Genomic DNA, 20653 nt, shown 5'->3' with positions numbered 1-20653 from the left:
TTAGTTACCCGCTAAGGCTTATTATACCATTTGCTAAGTTTTCCCTCCTTTTAACAACACCTTTTATTACATGACCCTTTAAAAAAATAAAAAAATTAAAAAAATTAAAATAAAAGAAACTGAGAGAAAATGCGAGAAAGTGTGGGAAACTGAAAGAAAGTGAAAAATAACAAAAGGAAAAAAAGGGGGAAAAATGAAGCACATTTTTAAGAAGTTACACATAGGAAGCAATCACGAACATAATCGAGCTTCGACAGCCGACACGTCTCCGTCGCCATCGCCGTCATGCGCCACCGATCATCAACGCTCGATGTCCGAAAATGCTCTGATGAGTACTTCTACAACCACTACGTCATCATCGCCGGTGAACACGACGCCGATGCCGTTACTGTCGAGCATTGGTTTGAGTACGCCATCAGCTGCGAACAATCGAGCGTTGGACTATATGTTGTCAGAGGAAGAGTTTCAGGTACAGTTAGCATTGGCGATCAGTGCTTCTAATTCCGAGGATCCGGAGAAAGATCAGATCCGAGCGGCGACGCTTTTGAGCTTAGGGAATCATCATGGAATGGATTTAGGGTTCGGGAGGGATAAGGATGACGTGGCAGCTGAGGTTTTGGCCAGGAAGTATTGGGTAAGCATTTTTACGTTTTCGTTTTTAATCATTTTTCTAAGTTTAAATTGGAAATTTAGTGAATTGAATGGATTGATTGAGCTTGAGTTGTGAGTGTTTTAGTTGGCTCTCGTGATTGCATTTTTGGACTGTTTGGTTTGGGCAAGTTACAATACTGAACTAGAGGGAATTGTTTTGAATTAGCTTCAATTTGGGGGGGAGGGGTATGTGCTTCTTTTTTGGTTAGTTGAGTTAAAAGTGATGTGCTACATTACTTAGCTTCAGGTGAGAATCTGGAAATGGCATCTACCACTTCGGTGTTGATAGTTTCTTAGGAATTTTTGGTTTTGAGTAAGGTATTTTATTTGTCTTCGTTTGCTTTGCCATTTTGAGGGTTGAAAATGCATGTGTTGAATCCAGTAAAGTGAATAGGCTAGAATTTGGGATGTTTAGTTGCTCTCGTGATTGGTTAGGCCAAACTATGGTTTGAATTTGAATTTTAGATTTTTATATATGGTGAATTCTTGTGGGAAAAGTTTGAATGAAGCTCTGGCGTCTATGAATGAAGCTCCAGCAGTTATTACTTAGCTTGGAGATTGAAGGTAATAATGTTAATAGGAACCGTTTTATAAGATGAAGGGAATAAATTTGAAGGGTATTTGAGAATATGTTTCTAGTGCTCTTAGTCATGACCTTTTTGTCTGGCTTGTTTTGCTTTAGTTGATGTTTGGTGTTTTGGTCTTTACACAGGTTGTCTTGCTATTTCTTTCAATCTTTTGACCACTGAAATTTGTTTAATCCAGAAACATTGACAACTTCTATAACTAGTATTCCATTGACACTTGCCTAGGGAATTTTAGCAATTTACTGTTTGGAATTATATTATGACAATTTGGACTGAATGAGTCTTTTCTTCCTGTCATGTTCTCGTTGGTTTATAATTAAATAAAAAATAAAAGGACTTAGCTACTTTCAGTGTACAAGAAGTGATGCAATAACTCTCTATTACATAGAGTTCTTGCATGTCTTGCTATTTCTTGAGTTATTCAATTTGGATTGACTGGTTGGATTGCTTTTATTCACCAGGAATACAATGTGCTTGATTACGAGGAAAGAGTGGGGGATGGTTTTTATGATGTATATGGGCTCTCCACAGATTCAAAACTTCAAGAAAAAATGCCATCTCTTGTTGATCTTGAAAAAAGTCTCGGGAATTCTGGCTTTGAAGTTGTAATTGTCAATCGAACAATTGACCCAGCCCTAGAAGAGTTGTTGCAAATTGCACGTTGTATTACTTTAGATTGCCCTGCTACCAATATTGATGTGTTAGTTCAACGGCTTGCTGAACTTGTAACGGGAAATATGGGTGGACCTGTTAAAGATGCTAATATAATCTTGGCTAGATGGATGGAAAGAAGCACAGAGCTCAGGACATCTCTTCATACAAGTGTGTTCCCCATTGGCTCCATAAATATAGGCCTGTCTCGGCACCGTGCTTTACTCTTCAAGGTTAATTTTTGAAGTTTTGAGAATGACTTCAGTGCCTGTTCTGATATGGTTATTCCAGTTATGCCTAGTATAAAAAAATTGAGTTCAAAATAATCATATGCTATTCTGTTGACTTATGGCTGTTTCTCTATGCAATTTCTAAGGATAAACCCTTGAATTTTTTCATGGGCTGGGATTAAAACTCATTCTTTGCAGGACTGACCCTCTGAAGGGGTCATGATAATAAACAGGGCTATGCCTTTGCCTCAGGTTCTAATATTTAGCTATTAAGTTCTGGAGACAAAATTGCCTTGATTTATCTTTGTTCTTTTAGTGGCCACTCCTGGTGCTCATAATTTTGTAATAGGGCTATGTGCAAAGTTTATATTTATTTTCTATCTGTCCTTTTAATGTAGGTGTTGGCAGATAGCATAAGGTTACCTTGTATACTGGTAAAAGGCAGCCACTATACTGGTGTTGAGGATGATGCTGTAAATATAATAAAACTTGAGGATCAAAGGTTATAGCTTGTGCTTCTTTCTTAACTTAATCTTTACTTCTATTTAGGTCTAATCTTGTGTTTTTGAATCTCCAGGGAATTTTTGGTTGATCTAATGGCAGCTCCTGGTACACTTATACCTGCTGATATTTTAAGTGCGAAAGATGCTACTTTTAAGCCATACAATCCAATTATTAGCAATATCCCAACTCTTCAGTCGTCTGATAATGGTTATTCAAGAGCAAAGCCATCTAGCATTGAGGGTAGTAGTCAGCACCCTGTGATCAACGGTAGTCTGCCCATCAATTGGGGGTCAAGTACTGGAACTGCAGAAGTGTTGCCTTCATTATCAGGTCCAACTGGTGATTCTACTGTTAGTTCTTCCGGATCATCTAATAGAGTGATCCCTGGAACTGCAGAAGTATTACCTTCATTATCAGGTCCAAGTGCTGATTCTGGTGTTAGTTCCTCTGGATTATCTAATAGAGTGACCCCTAATCAGTTGGACCATCTTCCTTCGACTGCCATTAGAACTTCTGTCAATAAAGGGAGTCGTGGTGCCAATGTAGTTGATAGCCTGAGAATGAACATTAATGTAGTGCCATATGGGCAGAGTAGTCAAGAGGACCCAAAAGATCCTTTTGCAGATCTTAATCCATTCCAGAGAAAAGGGACTAGCAAAACTTCCCAGCAAATCAAACCTACAGAGACCAAAGTTGACGAGTTTCAGAGGCTGAGAAATAATGTAGCTGTGGCGCGACCCCCAGTACCATTGATGTGGAAGAACCGACCCGTATATAATGAGGTTCCTCAGAAAAAGGAGTACAATTATATGGAGGGCCTCTTTCCAAAAATCAGTCGCAAACCTAATGATTTTAGTCAGTCATCATCAGCTTCCACTAGCTCTACTAAACCGGAAAAGGTCTACTCTCACGGTTTTAACTCCCCTGGGCGCTTTGATATGTTGAATAGAGAGAATAAAATCCAGAATTCTTTGTCTGGTACTAGCTCATCTGTGGCATCCACTACCAGTCAGTTTAATAGTTCACAACTGGTTGAGGACGCAAACAATAATTTTAGGGAAGATAATTTCAGGAATGGACATGATTTACAGAATAAAACAGGGGATTTAGCTAAAGAGCAAGATAATGAGATTGGTTTCTATAATCATAGAAAGTACACCCAGGAGAGATATATGGAAAATAACCTTAAATTGAAGGATCCTGAAAGTCCTAGCTCATCACTTGATTCTGGCAAAGGCAAGGTTGAACAACTATTTGATGATGTGGATGTAGGTGAATGCGAAATTCCTTGGGAAGACTTGGATATTGGTGAAAGAATTGGATTAGGTAACGGATTTGGCTTATTGAGGTCCATTACATGTGGAAATTTCTCTTATTATGCATAGGTCAATTTTTGCATATAAACTAAATGTTGATTCAGTCATACTTGCATATTGTGCCTGCCATGTAAGATTTATTCCCCTTGTTTTATATTCAATAACTATTGTTATTAGCTTTCAACAAAAAGAACAGAGCTATTGTTATTCCCTATGAAAATCTTGAGAGTTTAAATTGAGTAATTCTGATGCTTGCTTTGCAAGAATTTTTACCATTTTTGGGAGGTTTTGTAAATTTTGTTTTCGTGTGAATAGGTTCTTATGGAGAGGTCTACCATGCGGATTGGAATGGCACGGTTAGTATATACTCTGCTGCAGTCTAACACAGTTTTCATCTTGTATTTCACTCTGTGCTGTCTCCAATTAGTATTAGAGGATTCAGGTTTCAAGCTGTCTAACAATTATTTGCCTAAAGCATAGTAACGAGGTCTATTTTCCTTGTTTTGAACTCAGTACTGAACCATAAATATACTTTATCTAAATGATGTTATGCACTACAAATTAAAAGATCAATTAGTTTATAATTTTGGGGCTGGTATGACTAATGGTTATTGAACTACAGGAGGTTGCTGTGAAGAAGTTCCTAGACCAGGATTTTTCAGGTGATGCTTTGGCTGAGTTCAAAAGAGAAGTAAGCAACTTTTGAGCATTTGTCTCTCTCTTAAAAGGATAGTTAGTTAAATAAGTTTTCAGATATTTTAGTTTTTTTAAGTTTATTTTAAGACAAACATCATGCCTAAGGTCATGGCAGTCCAAGTCACTGATCCTGGTTTCTGTTTTTCTCTCTAATTAAGGTGCGAATAATGCGTAGACTGCGCCATCCAAACGTCGTTCTTTTTATGGGTGCTGTTACTCGCCCTCCAAACCTGTCTATCATTACTGAGTTTCTTCCAAGGTAAGTCTATGCCTTCATATGCAAAGTACATACAAGGTTGGCAGTCTACAACTACCAGTATACATATGCATTTATGTGACAGACATGTCGATAAACTTTGAGATCTAAAATTTTCAAATGCTATTTGGTTTTCCAGAGGAAGCTTATATAAGATTCTTCATCGTCCTCATTCTCGAATTGATGAGAAGCAAAGAATTAAGATGGCTCTTGATGTGGTATGAAATTGATTGCTTCTGCAATTGTTTTATTTAGTATGTCACATCCCCATAAAATTTCAAATCTGTTTTTATTTTGCAGGCTAGGGGCATGAATTGCCTACACGCCAGCATACCTACCATTGTTCACCGCGATTTGAAGTCTCCTAATCTTTTAGTTGATAAAAACTGGACTGTTAAGGTAAATGATGTTTGTATGTTTAATTCTGTTGTGCTTCTTAAAGTTTCTTATTCTTTTCAAGGAAAAGAATTAGGAAATTAAGTATGGCTGCTGTGGAGTTCTTGCTCTGCACCCTCTGATTGCTAAACTGAACAATGCAGGTCTGTGATTTTGGATTGTCACGCTTGAAGCATAATACCTTCCTATCATCCAAATCAACTGCAGGAACGGTCAGTATCTTTGGCCTACTGTGCAATATATTATAAAGTTAAATAGGGAGAACATGTAGCTTCTGTTATATTTATGTTCTTTCTTCATTTCTCTGACTGAGAGTTGCCTTCGATGTTTTAGCCCGAATGGATGGCACCAGAAGTACTTCGCAATGAGCCCTCCAATGAGAAGTGAGTTGTTTCTCTTCCATCGATCCTCCTTCGTTCTAGGATTGCTCAATCCCTTCATTCTAGGATTGATCAATCCATGAACATTTCCCTCTGGTTCCTCAATTATCTGTTGGATTTCCGAAAATATAGTGAAGATCAGAAAATTTAAAGTTTCATATCTTCATAGCAGTTCAAAATTCACCATGCTAAGCTGTTAGTGTCACCTTTTGGTTACATATAATCAATTTTCCGAATTTTCATTTTTGTTCTAAATTACATGAGTCCGACACTTGTGTTCGACATGAGTATGAAGATATGACCCTCCAAGGGTCTTCTAAATGAAAGAGAATTTCAGAGAAAATTTGAACATATGCATGCAAGTTACCTAACGTATCATAAACTCACACTTGAGTCCAAGTAACATAGAATATAATTGCATTAATTGTTTTTTTACTATGACTCAATATTAGTGATTAAAGTTAAAAAGTGACTGCTATTTTCTCGCAGAAACTCATGGATTTTAAAGCTGTGGAATTAGTAAACTCTGCAAGGTTAAAACTAACATGCATTCTTTTGTGTTTTTTGGATGTATAGATGTGATGTTTATAGCTTTGGAGTCATTCTTTGGGAGATTGCGACTCTGAGACTACCTTGGAGCGGAATGAATCCAATGCAAGTTGTGGGTGCTGTTGGTTTCCAGAATCGTCGCCTCGACATTCCCAAGGAACTTGATCCTTTAGTTGCAAGGATAATCTGGCAATGCTGGCAAACGTAAGTAGCCCGGCACTTGAACTTTAAACTAACAACTACATTTCTATTACAACACAAATCGAGTCTAATATATATCCTCCATTGTTTTTAGTGATCCAAGTTTGCGACCTTCGTTCGCAGAGCTAACTGTAGCTTTAAGATCGTTGCAGCGGCTTGTTATCCCTTCCCATCAAGACCAATCAAACTTGCCTATGTCACAACAGATTCCGGTAAATTCTACACCCTGAAATCAAATGTCTCTGTTCTTCAATTGTGAATAAGAAATATTCCCAACGAGGGTATTCTATTTATATTTCGTGAATATACATATATATATACATGTTACTTGAACTCGAGTGTAAATGGTAGATACAGAATATGTTGGACATTTCTGCGATAATTGTATCTAAATCAAATTACATTTAATTATTTCTTAAAATTTTTCATGAATTTTGTAACATTTCATTAATAATATGGTTAAAAAACTAAAACATAAGAATGTATAGGTCTAATTTTAAAAATATGATAATTGATATTAGATTGAATTTAAATAAATAATATTATAAATAAATAAACATTTATTTTAACATTATTTATATTTCTAAATATGTATTTTAATAGTGTATTTAATTTATAAAAATAGGATAAACATAAAAAGATTTTTTAACTTTGCAAAAAACCAATTAAATTTATATAAAAAAGTAGAGGGGTTTATGTAAATTTATATAAAAAAAAGTAGAGGGGCTTATGTTGCAATTTTTTCCTCTACAAATGTTTATTTTCCCTTTCCCTTCCACGTGATAAATTTTTATTGTGTAACCCATTAAAAACTAACCTTATGGTATATAACTGACTTGAATATTAACTTTATGGTATATAATTGGTTTGTATTCAATTGCGATGCACGAATCAATTATGCATATTAGATGAATTTTCTAAAAAATCAAATAAGTAATTAATTCAAAATATTTTAAAAACGTATAATGAATTTAGAATTAATTATTTGAATGTTATTTTAAAAAGTGTTTAAATATTAATATTAGTTTATTATATTTTAAATAATATTATTAATAATTCCTATAGGCTAAATTAATTTTTTTTCATGTTAAAATTGTCAATATTTGATTTTTATAATATTGTATTTATATGCACTCTACTTTAAACAATGAATTTAAGTTAAGTAAACATTGCAAAATAAAAGCGTAACTTATATGGAAATCTATGTAATCTTTGATAAAATTTGATTAGCTTGGGTTTAATTTTTTTAGTTTTTATTTAACTTAAGGGTGTAAAAAGTCTTCAAATTTTTTTAAATTTTTTTTTCAAATTTTTTAGTTAAGCCCTTATTTTTTTTGCACTCAATTGGATACTTAAAATTTTAAATTGCATAAAAAAGACCCTTGAATTTTTTATGATTTTTATAAAATTTTACAATTTTTTATAATTTTATAATTTTATAATTTTTTTCTAATTTTTAATATTTTTTTATTAAATTTTGATAAATTTTATTTATTTTTATTTTCATTATTTTTTTTGTCACATATCACGCGTTGTTGTGACACGTGGTGGCTTTAACTGAAAAAAATTAGGGGCGGTAAACTTTAACAGTCAAATGTTCTTTTTCTGTGGCATATCCAGAAATAAGACTTAGGGGGCAGGGTCGAAGTCAGAAGTTTAGGGGTTAAAATTAAATTATATATTTTTTGGGGGAGTCGGAAATATAATTGACATGAGTTCAAATTATTCTATAAGCATATATATTATTAATAAAATGACAAAAGTACCATCGAATAATATAATTTATTTTAAATACGAAAATATATTTTTGTAATTTTCTTAATCGAGTTGGTGCCTGATTGACTCGTGACACCAACTCAGTTAGATACTTAATAGTAGAGATATTTCATGTGTTTTTATTATTAATTAGTTTCAAACCAAACAATTTATTATTTGTTATATGTTATTTTTAAACAAGCTTCTACATTCTAAACAGGTAGTTTCCACACACGTATTGATAATATTGTTGATTGAGTTGGTATTCACAAGTCAATTTAATACTAACTCAAGATTGATGACAACACCACAATAAATAATTGTATTTACTTAATATTTTTTAATATGATATATTTACGTGTTTAAATTTTATTTTATTCATGATTTAATCTATTTTTTCATTTTAATATCGTACATATTTCATATGTCAGTATTAATTGATTTCAAACCATACGTTTTATTATTTATAACATGTGCTTTAAATATGTAGTTTTCAAAGGGAGAATCTAAAGGGGTCTGTAGAGGCCTTGGCTCTCTCAAAAAAGAAAAATTTTCAATTTGGTCCTCTTATAAATGGAGAAACTATAAATTAGTACATAGTGAAATTGCATTTTCCCCAAATGAAAACTTTCCAATTCAATCCCCTTATAAATAAATAAAGTATAAATTAATGTATAGTAAAACTGCACTTTTAGTCACCTAAATTTGAACTTTTTTTGTTTAATCTCTTCCAAAATGATATAAATTATGGATTCGCCTCTCCGCATACGCATGTGATAGAGTTTTAAATAAAAAATACTAAGCTTTTGTTAATTTAACAATTAAATAAAAAAATAGATATAGATTAGAAGTAATTATGAATTAAATATAAATAAATAAATTAGATTCGATAATCACTTTTTTTTAATTGTTTGAATTACTAGATTTTTCATGGTCCCTACAGCCTACAGGTAAATTACTCGTCCTGAAAATCATGTACCTAAATAACCTATTTTGAATAGTAAACATTGGCGTTGCCATTGCCATTGGTGACCCCACCTATCACAATCACCCAATGATTGGCCCGTAAAATTAAAAATTAATTTCTTTTGGTGTCACCGCTGTTCTTAACGGCACCGGTCAGAAAAAATATTTTTTAAAAAGAATTTTAGTTTTTTTAATATAAAAAAAATTAAACCTAAAATGTATGCTTGTTTTAAACCCTCAAAATCCAATATGACTTCAATTACAAAGAAAAGAGAAAAGCTGAAGAGAAGAGTAGAAGGGAAGAAAAAACAACGAACGAAGAATGGAGATTCCAAGAATGAAAAGCATGTTGAATATTGTAACTTCTCTTGAACTTGAACCAATTTGATCTTCCATGAAACAATGAAAAAAAAGTAAAAAAAAGAGAGTTTGGAATCGAAAAAAACAAAAGGGGAAATTAAAGAAGGAGATAATGAATGCAACGGAGAAAGAATATACGAAAAGGTGAAGAGAAAAGAAACTAAAGTAAAGGGGAGAGAAAAGGATGCACCTTAGGAAGGAAAGAAGACGGAGAAGTAAACGCCTTTCATCTTCTCCCTCCATCCTCCGTCATCATTACCCCTCTCTTGTCCTCTCATCATTAATTTTTTCTTTCCGATTTCGTTCTCTTTTTTTCCAGTTTCCTTTTGTCCATTTTTTTCATTTTAGCCTCGCTTTTTAAAAAAAAAAATATTCGAATGAGTGTCAGCGGCACCCATTAAACTATAATTTTTTTCTTTTTTCTCATAATACCCATATTTTTAAGTGGGTCTACAAATACACATACTGTTGCCGTCAATATCAACGACGACATCCAAAGAAATCATAATTCCACAGGCCAATCATTGGATGGTTGCGATAGGTGGTGCCGCCAATCACAACAGCGAACCGGAGTTTTATGTTCAAAACGGGTTATTTACTTAAAATGGGTCATTTTCATAAATAATCAAAAGTTTTGTATATTTTTATAAAAAAGCCTACAGCCCACAGTCCCACTCCTCTTGTAGACTTCTACTCCTTTTTGACTTCTTTTTAAGTTTGCAGTTTTCCCGTTTAGTTTTTCTATAAAGATTTCTCCCCTCATTTTTTAGCATTAAAGGAAAAAAGATCAATATCAATATCAAGAAAACGCTGTCAAATTTCGCACCAATTCTTTTCTTTTTAGGGTTTAATTTAATATCTTTCTGTTGACCATTTGATTTTCATCGACGTGTTTGATTTCTTTTTCCTTCGGTAAGTTCAAAGCTTCACTTCTTTTCTCATTTTATTTTTTAATAATCTCTCTCCGATCATTGACTTCTCACGTTCTCACCGATCTTTTTTAGTTTGTTTCTCTATGAATTTATTTTAGTTGACTTTTTTTTTAAATTTTTAGTTTTAAGGGAAGATTGTTGAATCTGTAGTATTTCTTTGATCATTTTTTGGCGTTAATTGGTTTGTTTGATCATTTAGGTCTATTTTGTTTGAATTTTCGATGAGAATCTAAATGTTAGTTCTTAGTTGAAATGGTTAAGGTTGTAGTAACTTTTAAGCTGCTACGATATTTAGTATATTTAATTGACAATTTGAGACGAAATTTGGCTTTAATTTAGAGTTTAATTGTGTGTTCATTGAATGATCGAATCTTTTCTGACAGAATCATGTGGAAGGGTTGCAACTATTTTATTTTAAAGAAATATTAATTACCAGTTAAAGGTAGATACCTGTGGTCTATTTTGGTAAATTTGAGGTACTTTTGTCCTTGTTTAATTGAGTTTAGGGTTGCACAAGATAGGTTATCTACTTAATCTATTGTATTCAAAGATTCTAGTATTTAGCCACACTGAAGGTGGTAAAGTTTTAAATTTTCACTTGACTGATAATGTAGAGTTCACTGCAATGCATCGAGTGGGCAGTGCAGCAAACAATGGCAATTCTAACCGCCCACGTAAGGAAAAGCGACTGACCTATGTATTGAGTGATGCCAATGACACAAAGGTGATTTCTTTTTATGGTTTAAAAATCCCTTCATATTTTTCCTTCCGCCCCCCCCTCTTTTGAAGTAGACAAGTAGTCTTCCTTGATGTGTTTTTGGAATTCTCAAGGAACTTGCTTATTTAGATTTTATTATGTTCCTAGTTTGTTTATCTTTGTATTTCACTATAATGCTATATTTTAGTTTATTGGTGTTTCTGCATTTTTTAGATTTTATCAGGATTCTTAGTCTGTATTTTTAGTCTGTTTCCTGGTAACCTTAACTATAAATGAATATATAAAATTCTAGAAAGCTTGTGTTTGTTATATGTGTATTCTTATGTGGGGGCATCACAATTTATGGGTTGTCCATAGTATAAGATTGAGAAAAATAACCATTTGGGTATCTATGCCTTTTTGTTTGTATCCTTGTGTTTATCTCTAATATCATGCTAAATTGCTTTTCATCATATTGAGTAAGCAATGCTTATTGTATATTTGCTATGCCTATAAACTTTTCATTTTAAAATCTATTTGGGTCAAACTTGTCAACTTCCTTCTCTGAGTTAGTACTGCCCAGTGTCAAAATTGGATGCTTTTTACACTTAGGAAGTATGTTATATTTAATGAAAATGATGCCTGTGTTCTCAGTTATTAATTATTTATATTAATTAAATGTCCATAATTAACTTAGGATCTTCTGTACAATCAAATCGAATTATTCTGCTATTCATTCAGTTTATATTCTAAGCAAAAAGCCATTATCTTGGATTGTATTCAACCATTTTATTGGTTTATATTGGGTATAGTCGCTTGGCACTGATGTTTCTGCACTTTGGTATGTTGTCTAGCAGCATTGTGCTGGCTTAAATTGTTTAGCTGTCCTACAGTCATCTGCCTCTGATGGATGTAACTATCTCTTCACTGGAAGCCGTGATGGCACACTTAAGAGATGGGCACTGGGTGAAGATGCTGCCACTTGCTCTGCCACATTTGAGTCACATGTTGATTGGGTACCTTCTATTTTGCCTATGACAGTTTACTTTTAGATATGTGCATGACCAACATACTTTAGCTGATAACTTTCTGTTAGAAGTCGTGAAGATTTAATTTGTGTTCAATTTTTGATCTAGTAGAACCGTATATTTATTTATAATCAAATTGCACTTCACTTACATCAATAGTCAATTTAAATGTTGAGAGCTCTTTTATCTTTTGTTTCCTTCAGTTAGCAGAATACACCATCCAATCATCTTACACATATATAATATATCTCTGTTACTGCCTAAGTTATGAATGAGCATAAAACAATTTTTTTGTTATACAGGTAAACGATACTGTAATAGCTGGTGGCAGTACACTTGTTTCCTGCTCTTCAGACACCACACTGAAGGTTTTCTATTAATTAATGCTGTACCTCTGGCTGTTTTTTTTTTGACTAAGCATCAAATACTGATATGCTCTTTCCTTGGGTTATACCCAGACATGGAATTGCTTGTCTGATGGAACTTGTACCAGGACTCTCCGCCAACACTCTGACTATGTTACATGTTTAGCTGCAGCTGAAAAAAATGTAATTTCTATGCAAAATTTTCTTTGAATTTATTAGCTGCATGGATGAAAGGTTCTGAGTGCTATATTGTTAGTGTTCTGTGTTTAATTTGGCAGCATAGGTTGTGCTTCAAGGTATGGTATTTATGATTATAGAAGTCACATTCTGATTCTCTTTTAGTGTCATGCTTTTTAGACCAATTGGGTTGCTTCTGGTGGTCTTGGTGGGGAGGTTTTCATATGGGATATTGAAGCTGCGGTTACTCCACTTTCAAAGTCAAGTGATGTAATGGAAGATGATTGTTCCATTGGTATCAATGGTTCTGCTAATCCATTAACAATATCAAGTTTGCGAACAGTTAGCTCAAATAACAGCATTAATGCAAGCACAAAGCAGTGTCATGTATATGTCCCCATCACTGCCAAAGGCCACAAAGAGTCGGTCTATGCATTGGCAATGAATGATAGTGGAACCCTTCTTGTGTCTGGTGGAACTGAGAAGGTAGTTTGCGCTTCTTACCGAATTCAAGTTTTCTGACAATAACATGTTTCTCTCCACCTATGACATTTTGGAAGAGATTGTCTTATCTTTACCTCACTTACATATAGGTTTTGCGAGTTTGGGATCCAAGAACTGGTTCAAAGACTATGAAGCTAAGAGGGCATATAGATAACACCAGGGCTCTCCTTCTGGATTCTACTGGCAGGTGGGTGCAATACATTCAGCTCTGCAGCCCTTAGTTATGATTTGAAGTAGAAAGTTCTTGATGTTAGTTGGAGGCCTTACACTTTTGGAGCTTTATTATGCATTACAAGAAGCATTTGTTTTTGTCTGATACTTCATCTTGCAACTGCGGAACAGTCAGTACTGGCCTAAACTGGTTGGTTGATTGGAAAATTTTGGTGCATTTCCAATTGTCCCTGGATGCTATTTCGAGAACAACGAGGGTGGGTGAACTGAGGAAACTGAACCTTGTTATGGGCTTATGCCTGTATGTAGATCAGATGTACTTGTCTGCATTTGTTTTCAACTGCAATATTGCTTTCTAGTGAAATTGGAATGAATAATTTTCTTTGGACATATCTAGAAGTTTATTGTTGTATGATGGGTCATTCCCTTGATTTCTTCTGGTGAATTCTGTTATTTGGTTGCATGCTCTTCTGCTCTATTTATTTAACCAGTGATGTTTTTGACAGATATTTTGTTTTCTTTCAGATATTGTTTATCTGGGTCCTCTGATTCTATGATCAGGTACACAATTTGTTGGTTTAGCTGTTATATAGCCACATGCCATTTTTGACCATATAGAATCTAAGGCATTGCCTTTTAAATGGCTAATTCTATTTTGTAGGCTATGGGATCTTGGTCAGCAACGTTGCGTGCACTCTTATGCGGTGCATACAGATTCTGTTTGGGCACTTGCAAGCACCCCAACATTTGGTCATGTTTACAGTGGTGGTAGAGATCTTTCTGTAAGTACATATTCATGCCAAACCTATTTGGTGGACATGTTTATCTTTTTTGCTAATGTTTCGATATGAAAATTGACTAGTAGTTTGTGCTGATGTAGGGCTATGGCTGATTACTATTTCAGGCTTGATTTAGATTAAAGGATTGGAAATTACAATAATAATTAGGGGTTTCGAGTTTTGGTAATGGGATTTAGATTGGGATATGCTGCTACTTTTAACAGTACTCACAGGTGTTAATTTAATGGTTAAGGGTTTAATTTGATAATGAATTCGCGTGAGTGGTGTTAGAAGGATTTAAGGTTGGTGTAAGATTGAAGCCAATGCCTGAAATAATATAGTAAGAAGAAGAATTAAGTTATAGGCTTCGCATCTAGAATTTCTTAAGCTTTGCACTAGGGCAAGGATTGGCACAACAGCTGCTGCAGTTCTCATACAATTATTTTTTAGTAAATGAAGTTAATCATGCCAATTTATGGAGTTCAAGTAATGATATTCATACAAAGACATGTGATGCGAAGTAGGAAACTTTCAAGTTTGACTTGGTAAAATTACATCATCTAAACAATGAATAAAAACCTAATAAGGAAAACTCAAGTAAATATGATTCCTACCATCAAAATTTTCAATTCCTGTAAATGTTAAAATTACCAAATTAATGAACCAACAAACGAAATAAAACTTTGTAACTTTAACTGGATGAAATTTAATGTTAAGACTTGATAATGTCTGTTTTAGCTTAAATAACTTCTAAATCATTATGATGTCAAATAAAGGCCAAACATCTAAATATTTTTGGTTAGTGATCTTGACAATTCCTGTCATCCTTGTCTTTTACCTCTAACATTTAGCTTCAACTCACAACTTGTGCTTACTTTTCTACCTACATCAGTTATATTTGACAGACTTGACAACAAGAGAAAGTATATTGCTTTGCAAAAAGGAACACCCAATTTTGCAGTTGGCATTGGATGATGATAGTATTTGGGTTGCAACAACAGATTCTTCAGTTCATAGATGGCCTGCTGAAGGACAAAATCCTCAGAAGGTCTTTCAAAGAGGTGGTTCATTCTTGGCTGGAAACTTGTCTTTCTCGAGGGCAAGAGTTTCTTTAGAAGGGACAGCCCCAGTAAGTATAGTGTCTGTGTATGTACTCATGTTTATGTGTTTGAAATTACAGCAAATCACTTCACTTATCATAAAAAATCTCTGCTTATATACTTGCATTTTAGTGAATTTGATGCTTCCCACTGAGCTGTTAATGGTTCTGTTTCATATGTTTCTTGTTCAACCAACCTCTAGAAAACACAGAACGAGTAATAGACTTTCTTTCATGAACCATGACTGTTCTGGTTTATTATTAATTTTTTTAATGGATATCTCTTTGAAGTTTGGCTGTCTGTGGAATTTGTTGTAACATTGATTGTCTATCCCTTTCCCTTTACTGATGTTCAGACATTATTGGGTATTGGCAGGCTCCTGTTTATAAAGAGCCAATCTTTACTATTCCTGGAACTCCAGCAATAGTTCAGCATGAAATTTTAAATAACAGAAGGGATGTATTGACTAAGGTAAATGTGGCAGTACCTATATTTGTTCGGTTTTAGTTCCATTTTTTTTATATTTATGCTTCTTTAACAGGATACTGCTGGTTCAGTAAAGCTCTGGGATATAATCAAGGGTATTGTGATCGAGGACTATGGACAGGTGAACTAGATTCTTCCTCATTTTCCATCTTTCTTTCTTGAGTAGAAGTGGATTGCCCTTTGCTTTCACTTTCAGGTTGAGTGCACATAAACGCACTTGTACATGCACCGTTATGTCTTTAGTTGTATGCATTTATATATTTCTTTAATTTCAATGCCCAGGTCGCGTTTGATGAGAAAAAGGAGCAGTTGTTTGAGATGGTGCGGTAACTATTTATTTGAAGTTAAGTCATTTCAATATAATTCAATTTTCATTTTGGAATTTACTCTTGATTTTTGTTTAAAACCATTCTAGGTAAGCATCCCTTCATGGTTCACTGTGGATGCCCGACTTGGAAGCTTGTCTGTTCATTTGGACACACCCCAATGTTTTTCTGCAGAGATGTATTCTGCTGATCTGAATATAACTGGCAAGTCTGAGGATGATAAGGTATTAGGTTTTTCCATTGATTGTGGCAATCTTTTGATGTAGTATATGTGAGAAATCTGTGATTATTGCATTCATCTGGTTTTGACTGTCTTTGGCAGGTTAATCTAGGCCGGGAAACCCTTAAAGGTCTGTTGGCTCATTGGATGACCAAAAGAAGGCAAAGACTTGGCTTGCAGACTCCAGCTAATGGAAATGTTTTATCAAGAAAAGATACTACTCCAAGAAGTCTTGCTCATTCGAGAATTGAGGTTGATGGAAATGCTCTTAATGACTCGACAGTCTATCCTCCTTTTGAGTTGTCTACAGTTTCCCCTCCTTCAATTATCACTGAAGGTTCTCAAGGAGGTCCTTGGAGAAAGAAAATTACTGAATTGGATGGTATTGAGGATGAGAAGGACTTCCCATGGTGGGTTTTGGATTGTGTATTGAATAATCAGCTCCCATCACGAGAGAACACCAAGTAACTTCTGTAACCTCATTAAACTTTCCTTCGCTTATTGGTCAACTTCTTTTTGTCAATAGGCTTGCTACACAGAGATGAACTTAATTAGAAGTGTTAGCTTTCTATGTTTTTGTTTTGTTATAGCCTTTAGTCCTTATTCATTGATACTTTTCTTGTGGACATCTGCTTTTCTCTTGAATTAGAAAAAGGAAATGTGCTTCCTATACATTGTTGCTTGACATCAAGAACCATGTGGATAATATGAATTTTGTTGAGAAAGAGAAATTTTGGAGAAAAAGAGTTTTTTGAGGGAGAGAATGAAAGATAATTTTTGAGAGAGAAATCTTTATTTTTTATTTTTGTACTTTTTCTTAGTTACAATAGCCTATATTTATATTTGATTGAACCCTAAAAACCCGAAACTATTCCAAAGCTTGATATGGCCCTAATAATGGGCATTATTATAAAATGCAACAATTACTCTTAAATTATCTTTACCAACCACTAGTAAATAAATTATTACAAAAGCATCTTTACCAAACCTCAATCAACATAAGTGCTCCTAAAAGATTTTTATAAATACTAGTCAATGTCCCTTGATTCCCACGCTTCCTCTCACGTTGGGTTATGAATATTTATCACGTCCAGCTTGGACTTAAAGTTCTCAAAAATATTTCAACATAATGCCTTTGTAAGATTGTTTCCAGTTTGGTGGCACGGAAATATATAGACTAGTGATATGTACTCAACTGCAAGCTGTGGGGCAAAGTATGGGATTTCTTAGTAGGGTTTATATGGACATAGGCTCTCTAATTTCAATCACTAGCTTTTGGGTGTGGTTCTCCAAAGGTCCATATTAATTGGTATCAGACTTAGCTAGTCCTCATGCGTTTTAATTGCAATAATGTGATAGATGGTGACATTGGTAGTGTAGTGTAGGTCTGAGGCTAGAATAAGCTAGCACAAAGCTAATCCATGTAGGGATTGGAATTGCGGAGCGTGGTGGATTGATATGTATGGAATTGTAAGGTTTGAATTTGTATCCCACATAGGGACGCATGAGGCTTCCTTGTGGGGTTTATATGTATGTAGGCTCTCCAACCTTAATAGCTAGCTTTTGGGGTGTGATTCTCAAAAGGTCCAATATCAACTAGTCTAAGAATTCATTTTTTTTTTATCTTCTCTTTGATGAAGTGGCGATCAATCTTCACGTGTTCAGTTCGATCACGGTGAATGGGGTTTTTGGCAATGCTTATTATTGTCTTATTATCATTTTAAAGTTTCATGGAATTTCCTGTAGATATATTTAATACATTCAACATTTGTTCTAACCATATTCCCTCACAAATGCCATGTGATATTGTTTTAAATTCAGCTTTCTATTGTTTGTGGCTGTGACAGATTGCTTCTTGGTTTTTTATGTAGTCAGGCTCCCTATAGAAAAAGTGTCACAATAGATGGTTGATCTTCAGTCTATCATGGAACTAGCCCAATCAGCATCTGTGTATGTTTGACATCTCTGTTTGATATTTTCTTGAGTATGTTCTTTTGCTAGGACTTCCATTTAGATATTTAAGGATATGATCCATAGGTTCTAGATGCTTCTCAATTGGATCAAATATGATCCATACTCTATTTCCATCTTGTTAGCAAGATCCATGAAGGTGTCTGTTGGTTTGCACCTAAGCCTCCATGTTTCTTTCAATAGATCAGGAGCATATTTTTGTTGAGTGGTTGAGATACCTTTTTTCTAGATACTTGAAATTCAAATAACCTAATCGGTAATGCCACAACATTATTGCACCATCCCTTGTTGGTATAAGCTGATGAAGCCGCACAAGTTGGTTTTTGAGATTGCCTTTTTGGGACATCAACTTTGAGAAGGTAGAGGCCCATCCACATCCTAGCATAGCCAATTGTCTTCCTCGAGTCCAAGACTCGAAATTCACACATTTTGGGAGTAATTTAGCAACACAATTAGGGTCTCTTGTAATCTTATGTATATCTAGCATATTGCAATCAAGATTTGGCACAAATGCTATTGAATCAAGAGTTATATCCTTGAGACAATAACTGAACTTGTACCAGCCACCTTAAAGAGACCCATCAGCACTTTCCACCATTATCACGACAAGGATTATATTTATGAAACACAGTCTCATCTCACATGATCTGATGCCCCTGAATCCAGAATCCACACACTGGTTTTCTTGTGTCTAGCATTGAGAGCACTCATATAAGTATATTTTTATGCTATGGAGGTTCTCAAGTAGGATGTCACCTCTTCTACTTGCAATGGCTGATTTGAGAGGTTTCATCCCCCCCCCCCTTCTCCCTCTTTTAGGAATGCTTTAGAATAAGATCTTATGCTTTGCAGAGAAAGAGAGATTTTGGGAGAAAAAGAATTTGCCAAGGAAGGGAGAGAATTTTTGAGAAAAAAACTTCATTCTTTTCCATACTTTTTATTAGTTACAATAGCCTCTATTTAATCTTGCTAAAATCGTAAAAACAAGAAATTATCACAAAGCATGATATCAGACCCTAATAATGAGCATTATTGATACTATTTTTACTAAATACTAGTCAACATCCCTTTGTTTCCCCATATTTTATTTATCCGGTGTTCACTAGGGTGTCTTCCAGTCCTTTCTCCCTTTCTCTCTCTTGACGAATTCCCTTTTCATTTTTTCAGGTGCAGCTTCTACCTTCATCCATGTGAAGGTTCAGCTGTTCAGATCCTCACACAGGGGAAGTTGAGTGCACCGCGTATATTGAGAATACAAAAGGTAGGTCTATTTGGTTTTCTGTAGTACTTGCAAAAGACAATTTCTTTTGCATGGAATTTGATTGTGCAAGGTAGCAAATGTCGTTATTATACTGATTTAGATCACTCGGGTAAATACTCTAGAATAAATTCATATTTCGGAGCACAGAAGGAATAAGGGTCCGAACACTGTTAGGTTATTAAAAATGTTATTTTTGGGCGCATATACAGTATATTGATGAGACTACATTCACTCTGTTGTGGTTTTGTAGGTTATTAATTATGTCAAAGAAAAGATGGTGCTTGACAAACCAATTGATAATTTAAATACTATTGGAACATTTGCTCCTGGAATTGGAGGACAATTGCAGCATTCGGCAGTTGGAGATGGATCTTTTCGGTCTGGATTGAAGCCAAGGCAAAAGCTTCGGCCTTCTGTTGAGATTTTATGCAATAATCAGGCAAGTCAATTGCTTGTTGAATGCTAAAATGCCATTGGCTAAGAGCATATCTGTCAAAGTTGTGTGACTTTTTCCTCATTTTCTCTCACCAATATTTCAATCTGTGGAATTTGAAATCAACATAGAAAAATAATTTTAGACCAACTTGTTAGTTCAAGTTCAATCACAGTATGCTGGCCCCTTTTTTTTTATCTGTTTACTATCTGTTCCAGGTATTATCTCCTGATATGAGCTTAGCTACTGTGCGGGCTTACATATGGAAGAAACCCGAGGATTTGGTACTTAATTATAGAGTTATTCAAGGCAGGTGATTTGTTGAGTTCTGAGAGTCAGCTGCGACTTATACATGTTAGTTAAGTGACCTATATTACTCTTTATAGAAAAACATACATTGATGTATATTCTTCAGGGAACACTATTCGTCATATGATAAAAGCAGGAAACTTGTATCACTTTGTTTTTTGTTTTATTTCATTTTGGTTTTGGAAAGAAAAAGGGGGAGGGTAATTCGATTTTTTGAGAGGAAGCCTGCTGATAATTCAATTCTTCCCTGTTAATTCTGTCAATTTAAAATGGAATCATTGTATCTTCATTTTGATCCGTGGATTAACATCATATAGTTTCTCTTTGAGAATATTTGCCCGTTGGATATCCATGGTAGGCTCTCTGTTTAACTAGTGTTTGAACTGTATTCTATCG

The 20653-nt window shown here is 34.5% G+C and overlaps 2 protein-coding genes across 7 annotated transcripts; both read left to right on the top strand.

Annotated features, from left to right (window-relative positions):
* Positions 1 to 34: 34 nt before the first annotated feature.
* Positions 35 to 6825, top strand: LOC107899145 (serine/threonine-protein kinase EDR1). The gene is made up of 13 exons (XM_041098864.1): positions 35 to 634; positions 1700 to 2122; positions 2518 to 2621; positions 2697 to 3949; positions 4255 to 4295; positions 4562 to 4630; positions 4794 to 4894; positions 5031 to 5109; positions 5192 to 5290; positions 5431 to 5499; positions 5621 to 5670; positions 6244 to 6420; positions 6512 to 6825. Exons 1-13 carry the CDS (start codon positions 194 to 196, stop codon positions 6645 to 6647), a joined length of 3042 nt encoding a protein of 1013 aa, XP_040954798.1. The 5' UTR covers positions 35 to 193; the 3' UTR covers positions 6648 to 6825.
* A 3201-nt stretch (positions 6826 to 10026) lies between these two features.
* On the top strand, positions 10027 to 20406 carry LOC107899144 (WD repeat-containing protein 48). Of its 6 annotated transcripts, none has more exons than XM_041098863.1 (19): positions 10027 to 10410; positions 10814 to 10872; positions 11045 to 11154; positions 11985 to 12143; positions 12458 to 12523; positions 12614 to 12703; positions 12878 to 13183; positions 13291 to 13388; positions 13898 to 13933; positions 14034 to 14154; positions 15044 to 15280; positions 15627 to 15722; positions 15793 to 15858; positions 16020 to 16058; positions 16153 to 16287; positions 16386 to 16747; positions 19422 to 19515; positions 19766 to 19954; positions 20167 to 20406. In XM_041098863.1, the coding sequence occupies exons 3-19, from the start codon at positions 11056 to 11058 to the stop codon at positions 20263 to 20265; spliced, it is 2292 nt and encodes a 763-aa protein (XP_040954797.1). In that variant the 5' UTR covers positions 10027 to 10410; positions 10814 to 10872; positions 11045 to 11055; the 3' UTR covers positions 20266 to 20406. The 6 variants fall into 6 exon arrangements, 5 of the variants coding, with proteins under 5 accessions (XP_040954797.1, XP_016680257.2, XP_016680259.2 ...); XM_016824768.2 differs by having other exon boundaries at positions 11982 to 12143; XR_005917038.1 differs by lacking the exons at positions 10814 to 10872; positions 20167 to 20406 and adding an exon at positions 18155 to 18233 and having other exon boundaries at positions 11982 to 12143; positions 19766 to 19865.
* Positions 20407 to 20653: the final 247 nt, after the last annotated feature.

This window comes from Gossypium hirsutum, chromosome D08 (genome assembly GCF_007990345.1).
Source record: "Gossypium hirsutum isolate 1008001.06 chromosome D08, Gossypium_hirsutum_v2.1, whole genome shotgun sequence".
Lineage (NCBI taxonomy): Eukaryota > Viridiplantae > Streptophyta > Magnoliopsida > Malvales > Malvaceae > Gossypium > Gossypium hirsutum.
This window is presented reverse-complemented; position numbering and strand designations above follow the sequence as displayed.